The 16,363-nt window shown below is 58.6% G+C and overlaps 1 protein-coding gene across 1 annotated transcript in view; it reads right to left on the bottom strand.

The window, feature by feature from the left end:
- DPP6 (dipeptidyl peptidase like 6) overlaps window positions 1-14,467 on the bottom strand; it is a 507,074-nt gene extending 492,607 nt beyond the window's left edge. The window contains exon 1 of the mRNA XM_056134830.1: window positions 14,333-14,467. Within this exon, the coding sequence (XP_055990805.1) occupies window positions 14,333-14,392 (60 nt within the window). The 5' untranslated portion in view covers window positions 14,393-14,467. The remainder of the gene's footprint in view (window positions 1-14,332) is intronic.
- Window positions 14,468-16,363: the final 1,896 nt, after the last annotated feature.

Here is a 16,363-nt window from a genome sequence, read left to right as displayed (position 1 = left end):
GCCCGGCGCTGGGTCACCTACATGCCTGGGCCTTCTCAATCATGTGCCGGGGTGAAATGGGGAGGACGTGGGTGGACGTGGGGTGGCAGCATGGGATCGGTGGCCAGTGGGTCCTCCCTGTGCCCGGCACAAACCTGCAAGGTGGCCCCTGGCCCCGCTGCCTGTCCCATCAGATATCCGACGCCCACACCCACGGGCAGGAACCAGAAAGTGGGTAGGAGCCACAGCACAGCCCGCGGGGCACCAGCCTGGCACCTGACCTGCAGCCAATCCTCAGCCCCTATATGGCCCCTGACAGGAGTGATGCCTGAGCACAGACCCGGGAGTCCACCTTGAGCACCAGAAGCAGAGCACAGAGACAGCTCAGAGCACATGTAGGAGCAGGGAGAGCCGAGTCTGATGCCAGCCCCCCACAGCCCCCCACAGCCCCCGGCACTGCTGGGCTCAGCCCCGGGTGCAGAGCCTGGAGGGCCCCTGGGCAGTGGCTGAGCAACCCAGGAACAGGGAAGGAAGGGGAGAGATCAAGGTGCTGGGCTGGACGTCCATCCCTAGGGGCGGCGCTGGGCTGGACCATCCATCCTGATTGCGGGGTCGAGGACGCAGACAGCGTGGGCTGAGAGCCGCCGGGTGACACAGATCAAAGGGGCGGCTCCGTGGGCCATTTGCACACTCCCGGCTTCAAGACACCTCTGGGCTTCCCCAGCTCTGGGGAAAGTGACCTGTGTGTGACCACGCAGGTCCACTGCCCAGTGCAGAGTGCCGAGGGAGTCAGACGCCACAGCCGGCTGCTGGGAAGGACCCGGAAGGGCGCCGTCATCCCCCGACACCACCTGGGGTCAGACATGCATGCACGTGCCCAAGCCAGGGGCAACTGCGTCCTCAGGAGAAACTTAAGTTGGGGAGCGGGGCCCCAACATGCGCTCAGGGGCCCAGGGGCCACTCGGCTCATGGCAGGAGACTCTGCTCATCAGGGACAGTCCAGTGCAAGGGCCCGAGGATGGGGGTTGGGCCCTGTTGTGTCAGCGACACCCAGGGACACCCCGGCAATGCCCAGGACACCCAGGGAAATCCCAGCAATGTCCAGGGACAGCCAGGGACACCCCGGCAATGCCTGGGCAGCCCTGACCGTGGAGGCCTGTGGGGCGCCCAGGACGGCCCCATGTGAGTTTATGCCCCTCAGACCTGCTTCCAGTTGCACATTTCCCGTGTCTGAGGCCCCTTTTCCGTTTAAAACCCTGATTTCCAAGGCACAGCAGGACACATTAATCCCAGTGACGCCCACGGCCAGGGCTGGAATCACCGCGTGTCCACACACGGGCATCCGGCCAGGCTGCAGCTCGGGTCGGGCGGGAAGCGCTGGGGCTCCTCCCCCCTCCCGGGCAGCAGGAGAGAACAAGGCGGCCACAGTCCGCGGCCTGTGGGAACCGCAGAGCAGCCAGGGACTGCCCCAGCACCCAGATCAGCGGGTGCCCAGGGCGTGAGCGCAATACAGAGCAAGAGCTGCCGCGGACAGCAGCCAACACCGCGGGGCCGCCGCCTCCTGGGCGGGGGGTGGGGCTCCCCGAAGCCGGAAGGCCAGAGAATGCCCTGAACCCTGCGGGCCAGGGGATGTCCCAAACCCAGTGGGCCAGGGGGGCCCCAACCCAGAAGGCCAGGAGCACCGAGGCACAGGGACAATCCCAGGCTCCCGTGTGGAAAGAAGGCGGAAACGGAGCCACTCGAACCAGAGGCCACCAGTGAGGGCTCTCTGCAGAGGCTGACCTGCAACACACACACACACACACACACACATGCACACACATGCACCCACATACACCCACACACTCACAAACACATGCACACATACACATGTGCACACATACACACACACACATGCACATGCACACACACGCACACACATGAACACAGGCACACATGCACATGCACATACGCACACACACATACACACATGCACACACGTAGGCTCACATGCACACATGTGGCTGCACACACACATTCATCACACATACACACGTGCGTGTACACACACGTGCATGTGGACACATACACGCATCACACATAGACAATTGCGCGTACACACACACACACACTCACACACACTCACACGCTGCATCTGGCAATGCCAGGAGGAGCCTCAGCTGTCACGCCTGGGGGTCCCAGCATCCCGTCCGGAAGAGGGCTCCAGCCTTCCTGGGCTTTGCCCCGTTTTCAGAAACAGACTATTCCGGGCCCACCGCCCCTGCCATGTTCCTCCCCTGCAGGAGCGACCACCCCCGAGGCTCCTGGCGCCCAGGATGCGTTCCAGCCCCCAAAGGCTGGGGAGCCACCTTGGAAGCAAGGATACAGTGGACAGAGGTTGGGGTGCGACATCTCCTGCCCTCCAGTGGCCACAGCGTGCACACAGGGATGTGGCTTGTGACCCCACATGTCGGGAGCACCGGTTAAGGAGCCCGGCTCTGCCACGGTTGAAGCACGGTCACCCCCGGGGAGCAGGGATGCTTTTCCTCTGGGGCTCGTCCCTGCGAGAGCTGGCCGCGTTTGCCTCCTGTCCTGAGTAAGACACAGAGAGCCCACCCAGGGCAGGGCCCAAATCAAAATGGACAATGCCCCGTCGCCGGCTGCCTACACTGTCCGTGGAACCAGCGCTGACTAGGTAGAGGGGTGAGTCCGCAGTGCTATGACCCTCGCAGCAACTGCCCGAGTCCTCCAGGATCTGTGACTCCCAAGCCCGAGAGGGAGGTAACGGGAGCCGGGACAGGCTCAGTCACAGCTGGGCAGGGAGGGACACCTGGGGACAAAGAGCAGGTGAGGTGAGGAAAGGGGCGTGGAGCAGGGGGCGCAGATGTGACCAGAATCACGCCGGAACTGCACGGGACGCAGGGGTCGGACAGCCCAGGCAGGCAGCTACAGCAGGTCAGCAGGACCCAGATCCTGGGGCTGGAGGTGGCTGACCCCGTCCACCTAGTGCCACAGATGGCCCCGAGCTCCGTCAGGAACAAGCCCTGAGCACGGCCAGGGGTGGACAAAAGCCAAAAACCAAAAAACGCACATTCAATATTCACAAGCCTGATGACAGAATAATAAATAACCCAGCTTGATGACCCTGGCCGACCGCTCATTGCTAGGGGGTGGGGATTAATAGCAGATCGATCTCAAAGCAAGGACTATGATCAGTGGTAAACAAAGTGATTTTCACAATAAAGAGATTATTAATGTATCACAAGTTGAAGATAGCTTGCCTTTACGAATGTGACCCCTAGTGAAAGCCTAAAGTGTAACTATGAAAGTCCAGGAGAATAATTCACCTTTGGAGCTGAGATTTCAATGTCCTCCTTCCAATCTTTGATAGAACAAGTAAAAAGGGAGTTTACACAAATACTGAAGACTGAACAGCACTAGCAAAATATAATTCACGTGATACGTTATTTCAATACCAGGGAGTGTGTATCTTTATGCGCACATAAACGTTTGCCCCGGCATCATATTCTGAATCATGCTAGAAGTTTCAAAAATTAGAAAATATTCATTTAATGCAAAGCATGCTCTCTGGTCCCAAGGAAAGTGGAAAGAAAAACAAGCAGAAGCTCTGGAAGTTTCCAATTGTTTTAAACTAGGAAACACTGTCTCCATACCAGCCACATGGTCTTAGAATAATCACCGAAAAATATTGAACTTGAAAATACCACTTTTAGGCTTCATTGTCCTGAAAGGGAGCATAATATGACACCGGACCCCGTGCCAGGCTGTTTCACTTGGGGTGCCCCAGATGGGGGCAGGTGAGACCCCTCCCTGCCCCAAGGACCCAACCTCAGCAACTGAAAACCTCCAGAACTTAACCGCCATCATGCTCACGGCCACTTTCCACATGCTCGAGCAGAGTCTCACCCACGAGTGAACCTATTCCTGGACATCTCGTACCTCACACGACCCCTACTCCAAGAGTAGCACACCACACCTGATGGGGTTCAAAGTAGGAGGCAACCAATCTTAGAGGGAAATTTTTTTCATATATATATATAAGCACACAAGAACTTAATGGCCTCTGGGTGAATATGACACTCTTCATACTCTTCCCTGTAAGGAAACTTTTTTGTAACTTTTTCAGCAGTTTTTAATAATAAATAATATAAAATATGAACTATTTCGGTTCTGTTTGGGGCAGGGGTTGGGGTTCAGGATGGAAACATCTTAAATATGGTGGTAGGAAGGTGTCATGGTGGTGGGATTGATGTTTGAATATTAAATGAAATCAAATATTGTGAACTACTTTACAAAATTAAAAAATACCACTTTTAATAGCATAAAAATATGAAACAGAGATAAAGTTGCCTAAATATGTAAAATATTTATATAGCAAAGATTGACAAAAACAATTCTGAGAAGAATAAAGCCCAAAATAGAGATTAATTATGATCATTTATCAGTCATTTCAATATGGTTAGCATGTTAATTATCCTCAATATGATGTATGGATTTAATGTAGTTTCAGTCTAACTTCTAGTGAATTTGCTTATCATTGCCTCTTTTTCCTTTCTTCCCTCCTTTCTTGTTAAATTAATTCTAAATTTCATATGGAAAAGCTAAAAGACAAAGTTCCTAAAACAACTTTGTAAGAGAACAATGAAGTTAGACACTCACAACTGCCACATGTCACCATGGCCCTTCTGTACAGGCTCACGGTGGGCTCTAAGGAGAAGCTAATAATGCCACAAAAATCCATGGGGACAGGGGCTGGAGCGATAGCACAGCGGGGAGGGCGTTTGCCTTGCACATGGCCAACCTGGGTTCAATTCCCAGCATCCCATTGGGTTCCCTGAACACCGCCAGGAGTGATTCCTGAATGCAGAGCCAGGGGGAACCCCTGTGCATCACCAAGAATGACCCAAAAAGAAAAAAAAAGAAGAATCCATGGTCCAGCCGTCTCCTGGCTGAAGCCTGGGGGTCCCTCGCCGGGAGCAGCCTCACCCACACCTGCACCCACACCCACACCCACAGCCGTTGCCACGCCCATGGCCCAACTCCACTGCTTCACGATGATCTCTGCAGAGACGCCAATGTGCTGCAGATTTCAGGCGCGCTAATTTCCAGGTTGGGGCAGCGTCCACCTCCACCTCCTGTACTTCTGGACGCCCCAGCAGTCACGCCCACATCCCAAGCCACCCCGTGAAGACTCATGGCTCAGTTACATATGCTGGAGTTCCTGGGGCCAGCGGCCACATCTGCAGCCCTGCAAATGCTCCAGCACTGACATCCAGCAGGAGCTGACAGAGGGGAGAACACAGATTCAGAGTAAACACGAACAATAAGGCGGAGGCTCAGCTAGCAACTAGCCACTGTCACAAAGTTTCTTTGACTGGAGTATTTATCTTATAACTCCATTAGCCCTTTAGTTGTAACTGTGTCACTGTATCCAGTTGTAACTGTATCCAGTTTCGTCGTGGATTTACTCCAGCGGATACCAGTAACATCTCTATTCCTCCCAGCTCTGAGATTTTAGCAGCTTCTTCTTAGTTGTAACAAACAATATAAAATACATTATTTTGTGCCTGCTCAGGGTGCAGATTTGTGGGGTGGTTGGGAAAATCGGAACAACGATGGTGGGAGGGTCACACTGGCATTGGGATTGGGGCTGGAAGGCTGAAGGCCAGGAACGACTGTACTATGAAGAACTTTGTAAACCGGTGTTTAAATGAAGGGAAGAAAAGAATAATAAAATTAGAAATATGAAACTGCTATCCAGACTTCCCCTGAGCTGCAGAAATGAGGACTGGGCGTGTTATTTGCACCCAAACAATTCTTTGGGCCAGAAAATGACCTTCAGAAACAAACCCACAAGACACGAACATCAAGTCTTTGGAAGTTGCCAACAGGGATAGGAAAGCTGATGATTTTGGCAACAAATGAATGCTGAACTCTTGGATGACACATGCAAAAATCATGATGATGATAATAGTTGATGATAATAGTTCTGATGTACGGTTAACACTCTATGAAGATGTCCACTCCAAATAGGTCACTGGCACCCATGGTAACTCTAATACAATGAAAAATCTAGATGGAAACACAGAATGCCTTTGTGACATGGGGTTAGGCAAAGATTTCTTAAATACCAAGTTCTATCTGCGACAGAAGAAATAAATGTATATTCAAGTTCACCAAAATAAGGAAACTGGCTCTTTGAAATTCATGGTAAGGGAATGTTTTGTTTTATTTGTTGTTTACTGTTTGGGTTTGGTCCACACACCCTCATGTGTTCGGGTTTACTCTTGACTCTATCTTGCAGGGGGCAGGGGAGCACGTGGGACCTCCAGCCTGGCTGCGTGCAAGGCAGGTGCCTTCCCCTCGGGACTGCCCTGACCCCCTGTGAAGGGCCTTTGAAGGGGGCCCTGGGAGAGCTTGGTGGCATCGAGGGGACCTGGCCTAGCCTCACGGTAGTGCTACAGCTGGGATCCCTGGAAGCACAGGGTTGCACAACCACCAGCCCCACCCAGCCAACAAGGACCAGTGCCAGAGTGTGAGCCCAGCAAGGGGGCACAAGTGAGACCCCGAGACACACCGGCCATGGGGGTTCTGGGGCACGCGGGTGGGGGTGTCAGATTGAGCCAGAGACGGGCAAAGGTCTCAAGTTGCAGCCACGGGAAAGGGATTTACAGAGAACTGCCAGGTCCATGGGAAGTCGGGGCGGGGGGGATGATATCGAGGTTTATACCCAGTCTCCATGAAGGGGCGCAAGGGGTTGCCCACACCCCAGACGCTGGACATCATGTGGCACTGCAGAGCCTGCCCGACAGGGAGCCTGGTGGGACAGAGGGGCTGGGCCCCCCTCTTCCAGGCTGGTGGGAAGATCATGTTCCAGAAACTTCCAGGACAGCTCGGCAGCTTCTCACACAGCTCCGGGCCCAGGGTCCGCTCTGAGGCCTCACGCGCTGCCTCTCAGCTCTGCGACTTGGTCTCTAGCCACGAGGACGGCGGCATCTTGGACCCCGCAGCTGGGGAAACTTCTCCAACGGCCAGGCTCAGTGAGCACGGTCAGCTGGGCTGGGCCACCCGGACTAGAGCAGAGCGGCATCAGGGCCTTGGCATGCCCCCAGCCGGGAGCACGCCGGGAGCACGCCGACACTCAGTGAGAGAAGCCGGGGCCCCGCAGGCCCCTTCACTGTCCAGGGGTGGCCCGTCCTCCCCCAGTACTTGGGACCCTGCAGATAGGTGATGCCCTTTCCAGAGCAAGGGAGGGCATCGGGGGTGCTCTCATCCTGGGGCTCAGCCAGCCCCTTGGAGCACAGCATACCTCGAGAGGTCGCCCCGTCCTGACACCCTCTTTCCCAACCTGGGGGGGGGGGCGGGCAGTCCTGTGTGCTGGATGGAGCCTGTGGGACTCCTTGGCCATGGCCGCGGCCACCCAGGGCTCCTGCTCAACCCTGCTGGACTGCTGGAGGCCTCGGGCTTCTCCCCGGCAGGCAGGGGTGGCCCTGGACTCGCCCAGAGGGCAGTGGGCGCTGGACACTGTCCTGGCACCAGCTCAGGGGGTGGCACTGTCCACTGAGTGGGCCCCCGGTTCCCACAAGGGAGTGCCCAGAACTCTGCGGCCACCTTACTCTATGAATAACGGGAGATGGGCTTGCCAGATGCGCTGGCCGGGGTCAGCGGGATGGTCACTCTCCCCCAGGATGGGATGGCCCAGCCACGAGCACTCTGCCTGCTCTGTGCTGCTGTCACCAAGACGCAGACTTGCCAACCCCTGGCCTGACACCCCGAGTCCAGGTCGCTGGGGTTCTGCTGTCTCCTTCCCAAGGTGCGAGATGAGACGGGCCCAGAGCAGACCAGCTCTGTGACTTTAAAAATGCATCCACTTCTCTATCTGAGCTCCCTTTTATCCTAGCATGTGTGGTTGGCCTCCAAGCCATGGAGTAAAATTCCTGGTACTAAGCTCAGATAGGGAAGGGAGCACTAAATAAAGGGTGTTGGGAGGATCCTTCCAGGATGGGAGGAGCATGCTGAAAGTAGACTACAGACCAAACATGATTGCCACTCAATGTTTCTTTTGCAAACCACAACACCCAAAAGGAGAGAGAGAGCAGAGGGGAATGCCCTGCCACAGAGACAGGGTGGGATGGGGGGCGGGGGGATGGGGGGTGGGAGGGATACTGGGATCCGTGGTGGTGGGAAATGGGCCCTGGTGGAGGGATGGGTGTTTGATCATTGTATAACTGAAACCCAAGCACAAAATTTGTAAGTCTACAACTGTACCTCATGGTGTCTCACTAGTAAAAATTTTTTTAAAAATGCACCTGCGAGTTCAGGAGAAAAGCAACCACGGCCTCAACGAGCAGATTCCTAGCAGTTCGCGGCATGGGGTGGTTCTCTTGCTCCATGAGTCTCACTGACCGAGCAGGACAACGAGGACACGTTCAAGCCACAGGATGGAACATGAAAATAACTGGCATAGATTTTCACTAATACTCTGGAAGTCGTTAAAGAAATTGATGTTCGAGGCCTGACATTAAACCTCCCAAACGCTTGGGCGTGGTGGAGAGTCGGGCTGAGAGGGGCAGCTCTGGTGTTGTGGGTGTCGGGGGATCCCTCTCCCCTCACTTTCAGAAACCTCCAGCCACACAAATGCAGTCCTGGTGGGGGGGGGGGTTCAGGGGGTGGATCGGCCCCCCGGGATGGGGGGAAGGGCTTGTGGGCCGGTTCATAAGCCCCCAAGCCCAAGTGCAGAGCAGACGAGAGCTCTGCCCACAGGGACCAGCCCAGGTGCAGCCAGACACAGACCCCAGAGACCCGTGAGCTCCGCGCCCCGCCCCTCCTGCTGGTCACCTCCCTGTCACCCCCACTGTACTCTGAGGGGCGAGGCAGATGGGTGGGACCAGAATCCCTCTGGGGCTCGATTCTCCCCCACAGTTGCCGTGTCAGGGCTGGGGGCCCCCTGCGAGGGGACCCGGCACTAGGGCAGCGCTGGTGTGTCCCCCGGCAGAGCTGGGGGAGAGCCGAGAGCGGCCAAGGCGAGGACGGGCGTCCAGACCCGCGGCCCCTACTCTGCGTTACCTGACGCTCCTGGCAGGTCCTGCTCCCCGCGTGCTGCCCGGTCCTCACCGCTGGGCCTGCCCTGCCCAGCTCTGCCTGCAGACGGTCTCCTCCCAGATGGCCCCTCTCATACCCGGCCCTCTCACACCAGGCTCTGCTCAGGGCCGGCCCACTGGCTAGGCTGTCTGCCCCTGGCGCTCCCGCTGCCCTGGTCACTCGCGCCCACCCCAGGTGCTCCCATGTGCTCACTCCCCGCACTGCAGCCGTGTGGGCCCTGCACCACAGCAGGGAGACTGAGGCTGACCTGACCCTGCCGGGCCCCACCCGAGGCCCCGTGGGAAGGCGAGAGGGCACTGACTCCAGCAATCCAGAGGCGGGGCAGTTCAGAGAGTGGACGAGAGGCGTCTCTGGGAGGGGCGGGCAGAGCCGCAGAACTGGGCAGGAAAGCCAAGCCCGAGGTGTCGTCAATGCTCAGACCCCCCCAAACTCCTGACGGACGAGAGCAGAGGCCGGGCGGGGACGTGTGGTCCGGCTCTCGGTGATGACGCAGGGCAGCCACGGGGGTGGGGCAGCGGGGCTACGGGCCATGCCAAGGACAGCAGGGCCACAGAGCGCCGCCGTAGGAGAGAGACACGGGGAGGGGGAGAGTCCACAGGGACACGGGGAGGGGTCAGCCCTCAGGGACCCAGGAGGGTGGGCAGTCCACAGGCAGCCCTCCTCCAGCGAGTGCCCCTGACCCCGCACCACAGGCTCTGCAGAGTCCCGGGCGTCCAGATCAGGAGAGACAGGAAGCTGCGTCATGCCACGGCCACGCTTGGGGGGTCCCTGCCAAGTAGAGCGTGACCCCCGACATGCGCAGTGCCCAGGACACAGAGGCTCCAGGTGCTGAGAACCTCCAGCAGGGTCGTCCTGGGAACGGCACCAATGGGAACACCCCAGTGACACCGACGGGTGCGAGGTGAGGGTCCCGGAGCACACAGGGACGGGAATGTCCAGCAGGGCACCACGAGGATGCTCTGGACTCACCATGGCAACGGGGGCGGGAGGACGGAGGTGGGAGGTGCCATCCCTGCTGGGCCCGGAGAACCGTGGGCATCCCCTCTGCAGGTGAGAGGAGGACAGCTGGGAGCAGGCGTGGCCGGGGCAGTGTGGGGGTGTCATGTGGACAGCTGGTGAAGGCCAGGGCACAAAAATAAGGTAAAAGAAGGAGCCAGAGAGTCAACACAGGAGCCAGAGACTTGCCTCATATAGTCAGTACCAGCAGTTCGATCCCCAGCACCACCAGTGGAGCCCCAGGCCTCCTCCCCCCAAATAAAACAAAAGCCCCCAAAGGACCCCAAACTCGCCACAGTGGTGCCTCTGAGTCTCTGTGGCTCTGCGGTTCTGTGGCCGGAACACAGAGGAAGCCACGCACGTGACCCCCAACGTGGGGCACCAAAGGTGCGAGAAACCTTCCCGAGGAGCTCAAGGGGAGACACCCAGGCTCTGGGCGCCCCATTTTTTTTCTTTTTGGGTCACACCCGGCAATGCTCAGGAGTTCCTCCTGGCTCTGCACTCAGGAATTACTCCTGGCGGTGGTCGGAGGATCATATAGGATGCTGGGAATCGAACCCAGGTCGGCCACGTGCAAGGCAAACGCCCTCCCCACTGTGCTATTGCTCCAACCCAAGTGAGCCCCATTTTTGCTCGTCAGGAGGAAGACGGGAGGTCTGAGCTCCAGGAAGCCCAAATCTGACCAGCCCAGAATCCCACAGCTCATCAGACAACTCTCAGTGAACAAGGACCAAGAGAAATCACAGGCTTTTATTCCAAGCTCAACTTGCGCCCCCGATCTTGCCTTTAAAGCCAGATAGGGTTCACTTGGCAACGTTTTTTTTTTTAAGAAGTCTGAAGCTGATGGACCGTTTCTGTGTTCCTGACCAGGGTAGATGCTGATGGAAGAGCAGGACCCGAAATTTCATTGCAAAGGACTTAAAATTGTTGAATTGTAAAAGTGCCAAGTACCCAGGGGGGCTGGAGTGATAGCACAGCGGGTAGGGCGTTTGCCTTGCACGCGGCCAACCCGGGTTCGATTCCCAGCATTCCATATGGTCCCCTGAGCACTGCCAGGAGTGATTCCTGAGTGCAGGGCCAGGAGTAACCCCTGAGCATCGCCTGGTGTGACCCAAAGAGCCAAAAAAAAAAGTGCCAAGTATCCAAATTAATCAGAACAAGAGCCTGAACAGTGCTGCACGCGGTTTATAAGTGTGCGACACATGAAGTCACGCGTGTTGTTGTTTTTCGCTTTCCTCTACCTTTCACTGCATGATGATCTGACGGTGAGCCGAAAACCCGGACGCAAAGCCACCCCTGCCTGGTCGCGCCACCTCGCAGCAAGCCTCTTCACGGCCCAGAGAGCAACGGGGCAGCGGCTGGTGCCAGTGGGGCCCAAGTGAGCAACCATGGTGAGAGCCGGGGCGGCACCAACCCTTGGCGAGGGCCCAGGGAGCAGCAGGGACTGACCCGCGTTGCCGAGAGAATGGCCACTGGCGGCCGAGCACAAGGACAGGAGTGCAGTGCTCGACTAAGGAATAGCCCACCTGTGTCAGCGCTCGTCTGAATAATGACCTACCCTGTCAGTGCTCGACTAAGTAATCACCCACCCATGTGAGTGCTTGACTAAGTAATAACCCACCCGCCTCAGTGCTGGGCTACGTAATGACCCACCCATGTCAGTGCTTGTCTAAGTAATGACCCACCTGGGTTGGTGCTCGTCTAAGTAATGATCTACCCGTGTTAGTGCTTGACTAAGTAGTAACCCACCCGTGTTAGTGCTCAACTAAGTAATGACCCACCTGGGTTAGTGCTCATCTGAGTAGTGACCCACCCGTGTTAAGAGGGGGCTGGACCGTGCCCACAGGCTCAGGGCTACTCCCAGGTCCGAGCTCCAGCGTGGAGCCTGACCAGGCTAGCCGGGTGCCCACTGGTGGTGGGTCTGTCCCCTGTCCTTCTCTCCATGTGTCCCGGGTGCAGAGCAGGCACCGGCCTGGGCCTGGGAAGCTGAGGTGGCCCCGCGACTTCCCGGGGCCGCACACCCAAGTGGGCTCTGAGGGGGACCCCGCAGTGAGGCTGCCCGGGGCTGCTCCAGCCACCTACAGGCCCCTGCCGGCCTCGGCGACCACCCGTCCCACTGTTGGCCACTCAGTGAGGACCTGACAGGACTGACCACCGAGCCCCGTCCCCCTGGAGTGGAATTTCGAGACCCCCTGGACGGCGGGGCTGGCTACCGTCCAACATCAGCGCATAATAGCAAACTCAGGCGCAGTGCCCAATGGAGGGGGCAGTGTCTGGATGAGCTGGGTGGGGTGCACACTGAAGCTGGCATGGCGAGAGAGAGAGACAGAGAGAGGGGGAGAGCGAGAGAGACAGAGAGAGACAGAGAGAGAGAAAGGGAGAGAGAGACAGAAAGAGACAGAAAGAGACAGAGATGAAGGGAGGGAGACAGACAGAGAGACAGAGACAGAGAAAGAGCTAGAGAGAGAGGGAGAGCGAGAGAGACAGAGAGAGAGGGAGACAGAGACAGAGAGAGACAGAGAGAGAAAGGGAGAGAGACAGAAAGAGACAGAGAGATGGAGGGAGGGAGACAGAGAGACAGACAGAGAAAGAAAGACAGAGATAGAGAGAGAGGGAAAGCGAGAGAGACAGAGACAGGCAGAGAGAGGGAGAGAGCCAGAGAGACAGAGAAGGAGAGACAGAGAGAGACAGAGACAGAGAGAGGGAGACAGAGACAGAGAAAGACAGGGAGAGAAAGGGAGAGAGAGACAGAAAGAGAGAGATGGAAGAAGGGAGAGAGGGAGGGAGAGAGGGAGACAGACAGAGGTGGACAGAGAGACACAAACAGAAAGAGAGAGTGAGTGAGAGAGACAGCGCCCTGGGAACATGGCACCTGGGCTCTGGGCAGTGTCACCTGCAGTTACTCTGGACCTGCCAGGGGGCTTGGGGTGGCTCCTGCCCACAGGCATTGCTTTGGGGGCTTCCCCCTGCCCCCCTGTCAAGCACAGAAGGAAAGGGGGAGGGAAAAAGGAAGGAAGGAGCAAGAAGGGGACGTTTTCCGAGAAACGTCCACCCAAGAACCGTCTATCAAGCTACGGTGCAGATGCCACAAGGCAGCAGCTGGTCAGGCCCAAGTACGTCCATCGACTGCCTGGCCCAGGTTCTCTCTGGCCCAGGGTCTGCCCTGCGGAGCCCCCAGCTGGGAGCCTGGCCGGCCCCAACCCTTCAGTCCAGCCTGGGAACCCACAGGCCAGAGCTGCCGGGTTCTGGGCCTCAAGCATAGGCAGGGCCCTGTTAGTCAGGGGTCCCTCTGGGGACCCGCCTCTAGCGCCCACCCACTGCCCTCCACACCGCTGGGCTCAGGCTCATGGGGGAGGGGGCAGCCGCGACCCCCACGGTGTCTGGCTCCGTCATCAGTGACGGGTACTTGATTATCCTAATGCAGGTCTGGTCCCATCAGCTACCCACACACAAAATCACCTCCTGGGGACCTTGAATAAGGCAGACGTGAGGAGTGCCCGGGCACTTAATGAGAACAGAGGCAGATTTCGCTGATTCAGACATTCCCACCCACCTGCGAAGCAAGAAAACGCAGGGAGCACGGGCTGACGGACTCTCCTCTTGCATAACCCACCGGCCACACAGACGCCTGCATCCACCAGCCACGCAAAGGTCCCGGGGTCAGCGACGACCAGCCAGTGTCCCGGAACACGCTCAGGGCGTGCCCAACCAGGCAGAATCTGGAAACAGGATTCAGGTGCGGGTTGCACCCTGCCCGGCCGGGAGTTCCTGCCTTTCCGTCCAATTTTTTTTGTTGTTGTTTAAACACTACAGATCCCCAAAACTCTTTTCAACTGACACAAGCACAGCCCCGAGCTCCCTCTGCGCCAGGCAAGACAATTCTGCACAAAATCACCAGGAGGAAGGCAGGTGGGCGCCTGGGACCACACCGGATGCCCGCGCGCTCCTGCTCCCGGGACAGCGGTCGCGCCCGGCTGCCCACCTGGCCCAGAGGGACGTTCCGTCCCGCAAACCCAGCGCGGGGCGAGCGAGGCGCCGAAGTTAACGGAGCACGTGGTGCAGAGGCCGGCGGGGGGTCCTGGCGCGGGTGGGCGCCCCCAGGGTCGCCGGCGGCGGGGAAGGGGGCACTGGCTGCGACGTGAGCCGCCACCTGTTCCCACAAGCCCCGGTGGGAAGTGGGGAACCCCGGCCCCCGCCGCCCCGGGGGACGCACGCCCGGGGGTCCCGCGTCTCTCCAGCCGGCCCGGCGCCTTACCTTGTGGCCCTTCCCGGGGGGACACCTGACGTTGTTGGAGGCTCCGGCCGTCTGGTTCATGTCGGAGGCGGCTGCGGGTCCGGCTCTGCGGGCTGGAAACTTCCCGGGGCGGGCGCGCGCGGGGCTCCCTCTGCGGCGCGGGGGGCGCGGGGCGGGCGGCGGGGGGCGCCGGGGGGCCCCGAGGCCGGGCGGGCGGGCGGAGCGCGCGGAGAGGCAGCTGCCGAGGAGCCGAGGGCGCCCGCGCCGGCGCCAGCTTCCCGGGGCGCGCTGCCCGCTGCCCGCTGCCCGCCCGGGAACCGGTCCAGGCCGAGTGCGCGCGGGGATGCGCGCGGCGCCCCAGTCCCGCCGGAGCCCGCGGGCCGGCCCGGGCTGCAGGGGCGGGGTGGGGGTGGGGGGCGGCTGCCTCCCGCGCGTGGGCCCCGTGCGCCCCCGCCACGCCGCCCACTCGGCTCCCGAGGGCGCGCGCAGCCTCCCCGGCGCGGGGCGGGGGGCGAGAGGCGCGCCCACCCTTCTCAGCCGCGGCGGTGCATCTCCCGCGGGCTTTGTCGCTCCTTCCCCTCTCGGCGCCTCGGGAACCGCCTTCTAATTAGGCGCCGTCCACATGGAGCTGGCAGAGTGGCCCCCGGGGACCACGCCAGCCCCGGGAAGGCCGCATTGCAACGTTCTAGAACGGCCACGTAAGCTGCCCACTCCCTGCCCGCACGCTTAGCCCCGGCTCCACGCCTGCCTGTCCCCGGGAGAGAACTGGAGCTAGAATATTCCAGATGGAAGATCCAGGCTCAGCAAGGGGTTTGCACCAGCCCGTGCCGGGCATTTCGGGCCATCATGTGCAGAGTGCGGAAGGGGTGTCCCTGAGAGAGAGAGAGAGAGAGAGAGAGAGAGAGAGAGAGAGAGAGAGAGAGAGGAACGGAGGGAGAGAGAGATGGAGGGAGACAGAGGGAGACAGAGGGAGAGACAGAGGGAAAGAGACGCACAGACCCAGACCCAGACCAAGTCCAATGGCCTTTGGCTAAAGAAGTTTGGAGACACTTGGGTCACTTGTGTGTGGACGAGGTAGAAGCAGTTGGGGCATGTGGCCGGGCAGGGGCTGGAGTGGACGCTTGGCTGGCAGGGGTGCCCTGTGCTCTGGGCTTGGCTGTTCCGGGGGCCACTGATGTCCTTGCAGGGTTCTTCAGCAGAGAGTGGCCGGCTGGAGAAATGGCTCAGATACGGCGGGCTGGGGAGCTTCACTGGGCGTGGTGGTCACTCCCGGCCGCGGGGACCCCACGCCTCCATCTGCCCAGAGACTGCCCTCTGTCCTCTCTGCCGTGAGCCCTCTGGCAGCAGGGAGGGGGGGGGGAGAGCACAGGGGGCGCCCTGGTCGGAATTACACTTCGTTAATGCAGCTGGCAGGGTAATTACACACACCCTCCCCCCACTAAATGAAATTCACTGTTGTCGTCCACTGGATTTTGGGTTGGAAATAACGGTGGTGTGTCTTAAGTTGTGTATTAAGAAACTGGAGCTTTTCGTCCTAAAGATTCCTGAGTAGTGGGGTTTGACTCTCCATTTTCCTCTTTTGTTCTTTGTTTGTTGTTCTTGTATCTTGTCGCTGAGGAGTAATTGACGAGAGTGAAATGCGCAGCTATTAACAGCCATTTGCTGTAATTGGGGTGTTTGCAGGGCTGGGGACAGCCAGGGTCGGGGCTGTGTGTTGCTCTGGGCCTGCAGTGTGGGGGTCCCTGGGCCAGTGCCGGGGGCCTCCAGAGACCTTGTGGGGCCCGGAATGGAACCCCGGTCGCTGTGTGCCACGCCTGGGCCCAGATGGCTGTCCTATGTTGACCTGAGCTTTACGTGCTTAACAGCAACGGCCCCATTACTACATGGGTGGGCGTGTTTGGTTTCTAGCACTTTCCCGTCTCAGCTGATCCCACCATCTGCTCTGTGTGCCTCCTCCGTGGCTACCCTTAACATTTTGTCATAGTTACTTCAGTTTTCCTGATTATATATAGAAAACATCTACACATAACCTGTATTTATATGTAATCTTCC

Source organism: Sorex fumeus, unplaced genomic scaffold (assembly GCF_029834395.1).
Source record: "Sorex fumeus unplaced genomic scaffold, SorFum_2.1 ptg000107l, whole genome shotgun sequence".
In the NCBI taxonomy this organism is placed as follows: Eukaryota; Metazoa; Chordata; class Mammalia; order Eulipotyphla; family Soricidae; genus Sorex; species Sorex fumeus.
This window is presented reverse-complemented; position numbering and strand designations above follow the sequence as displayed.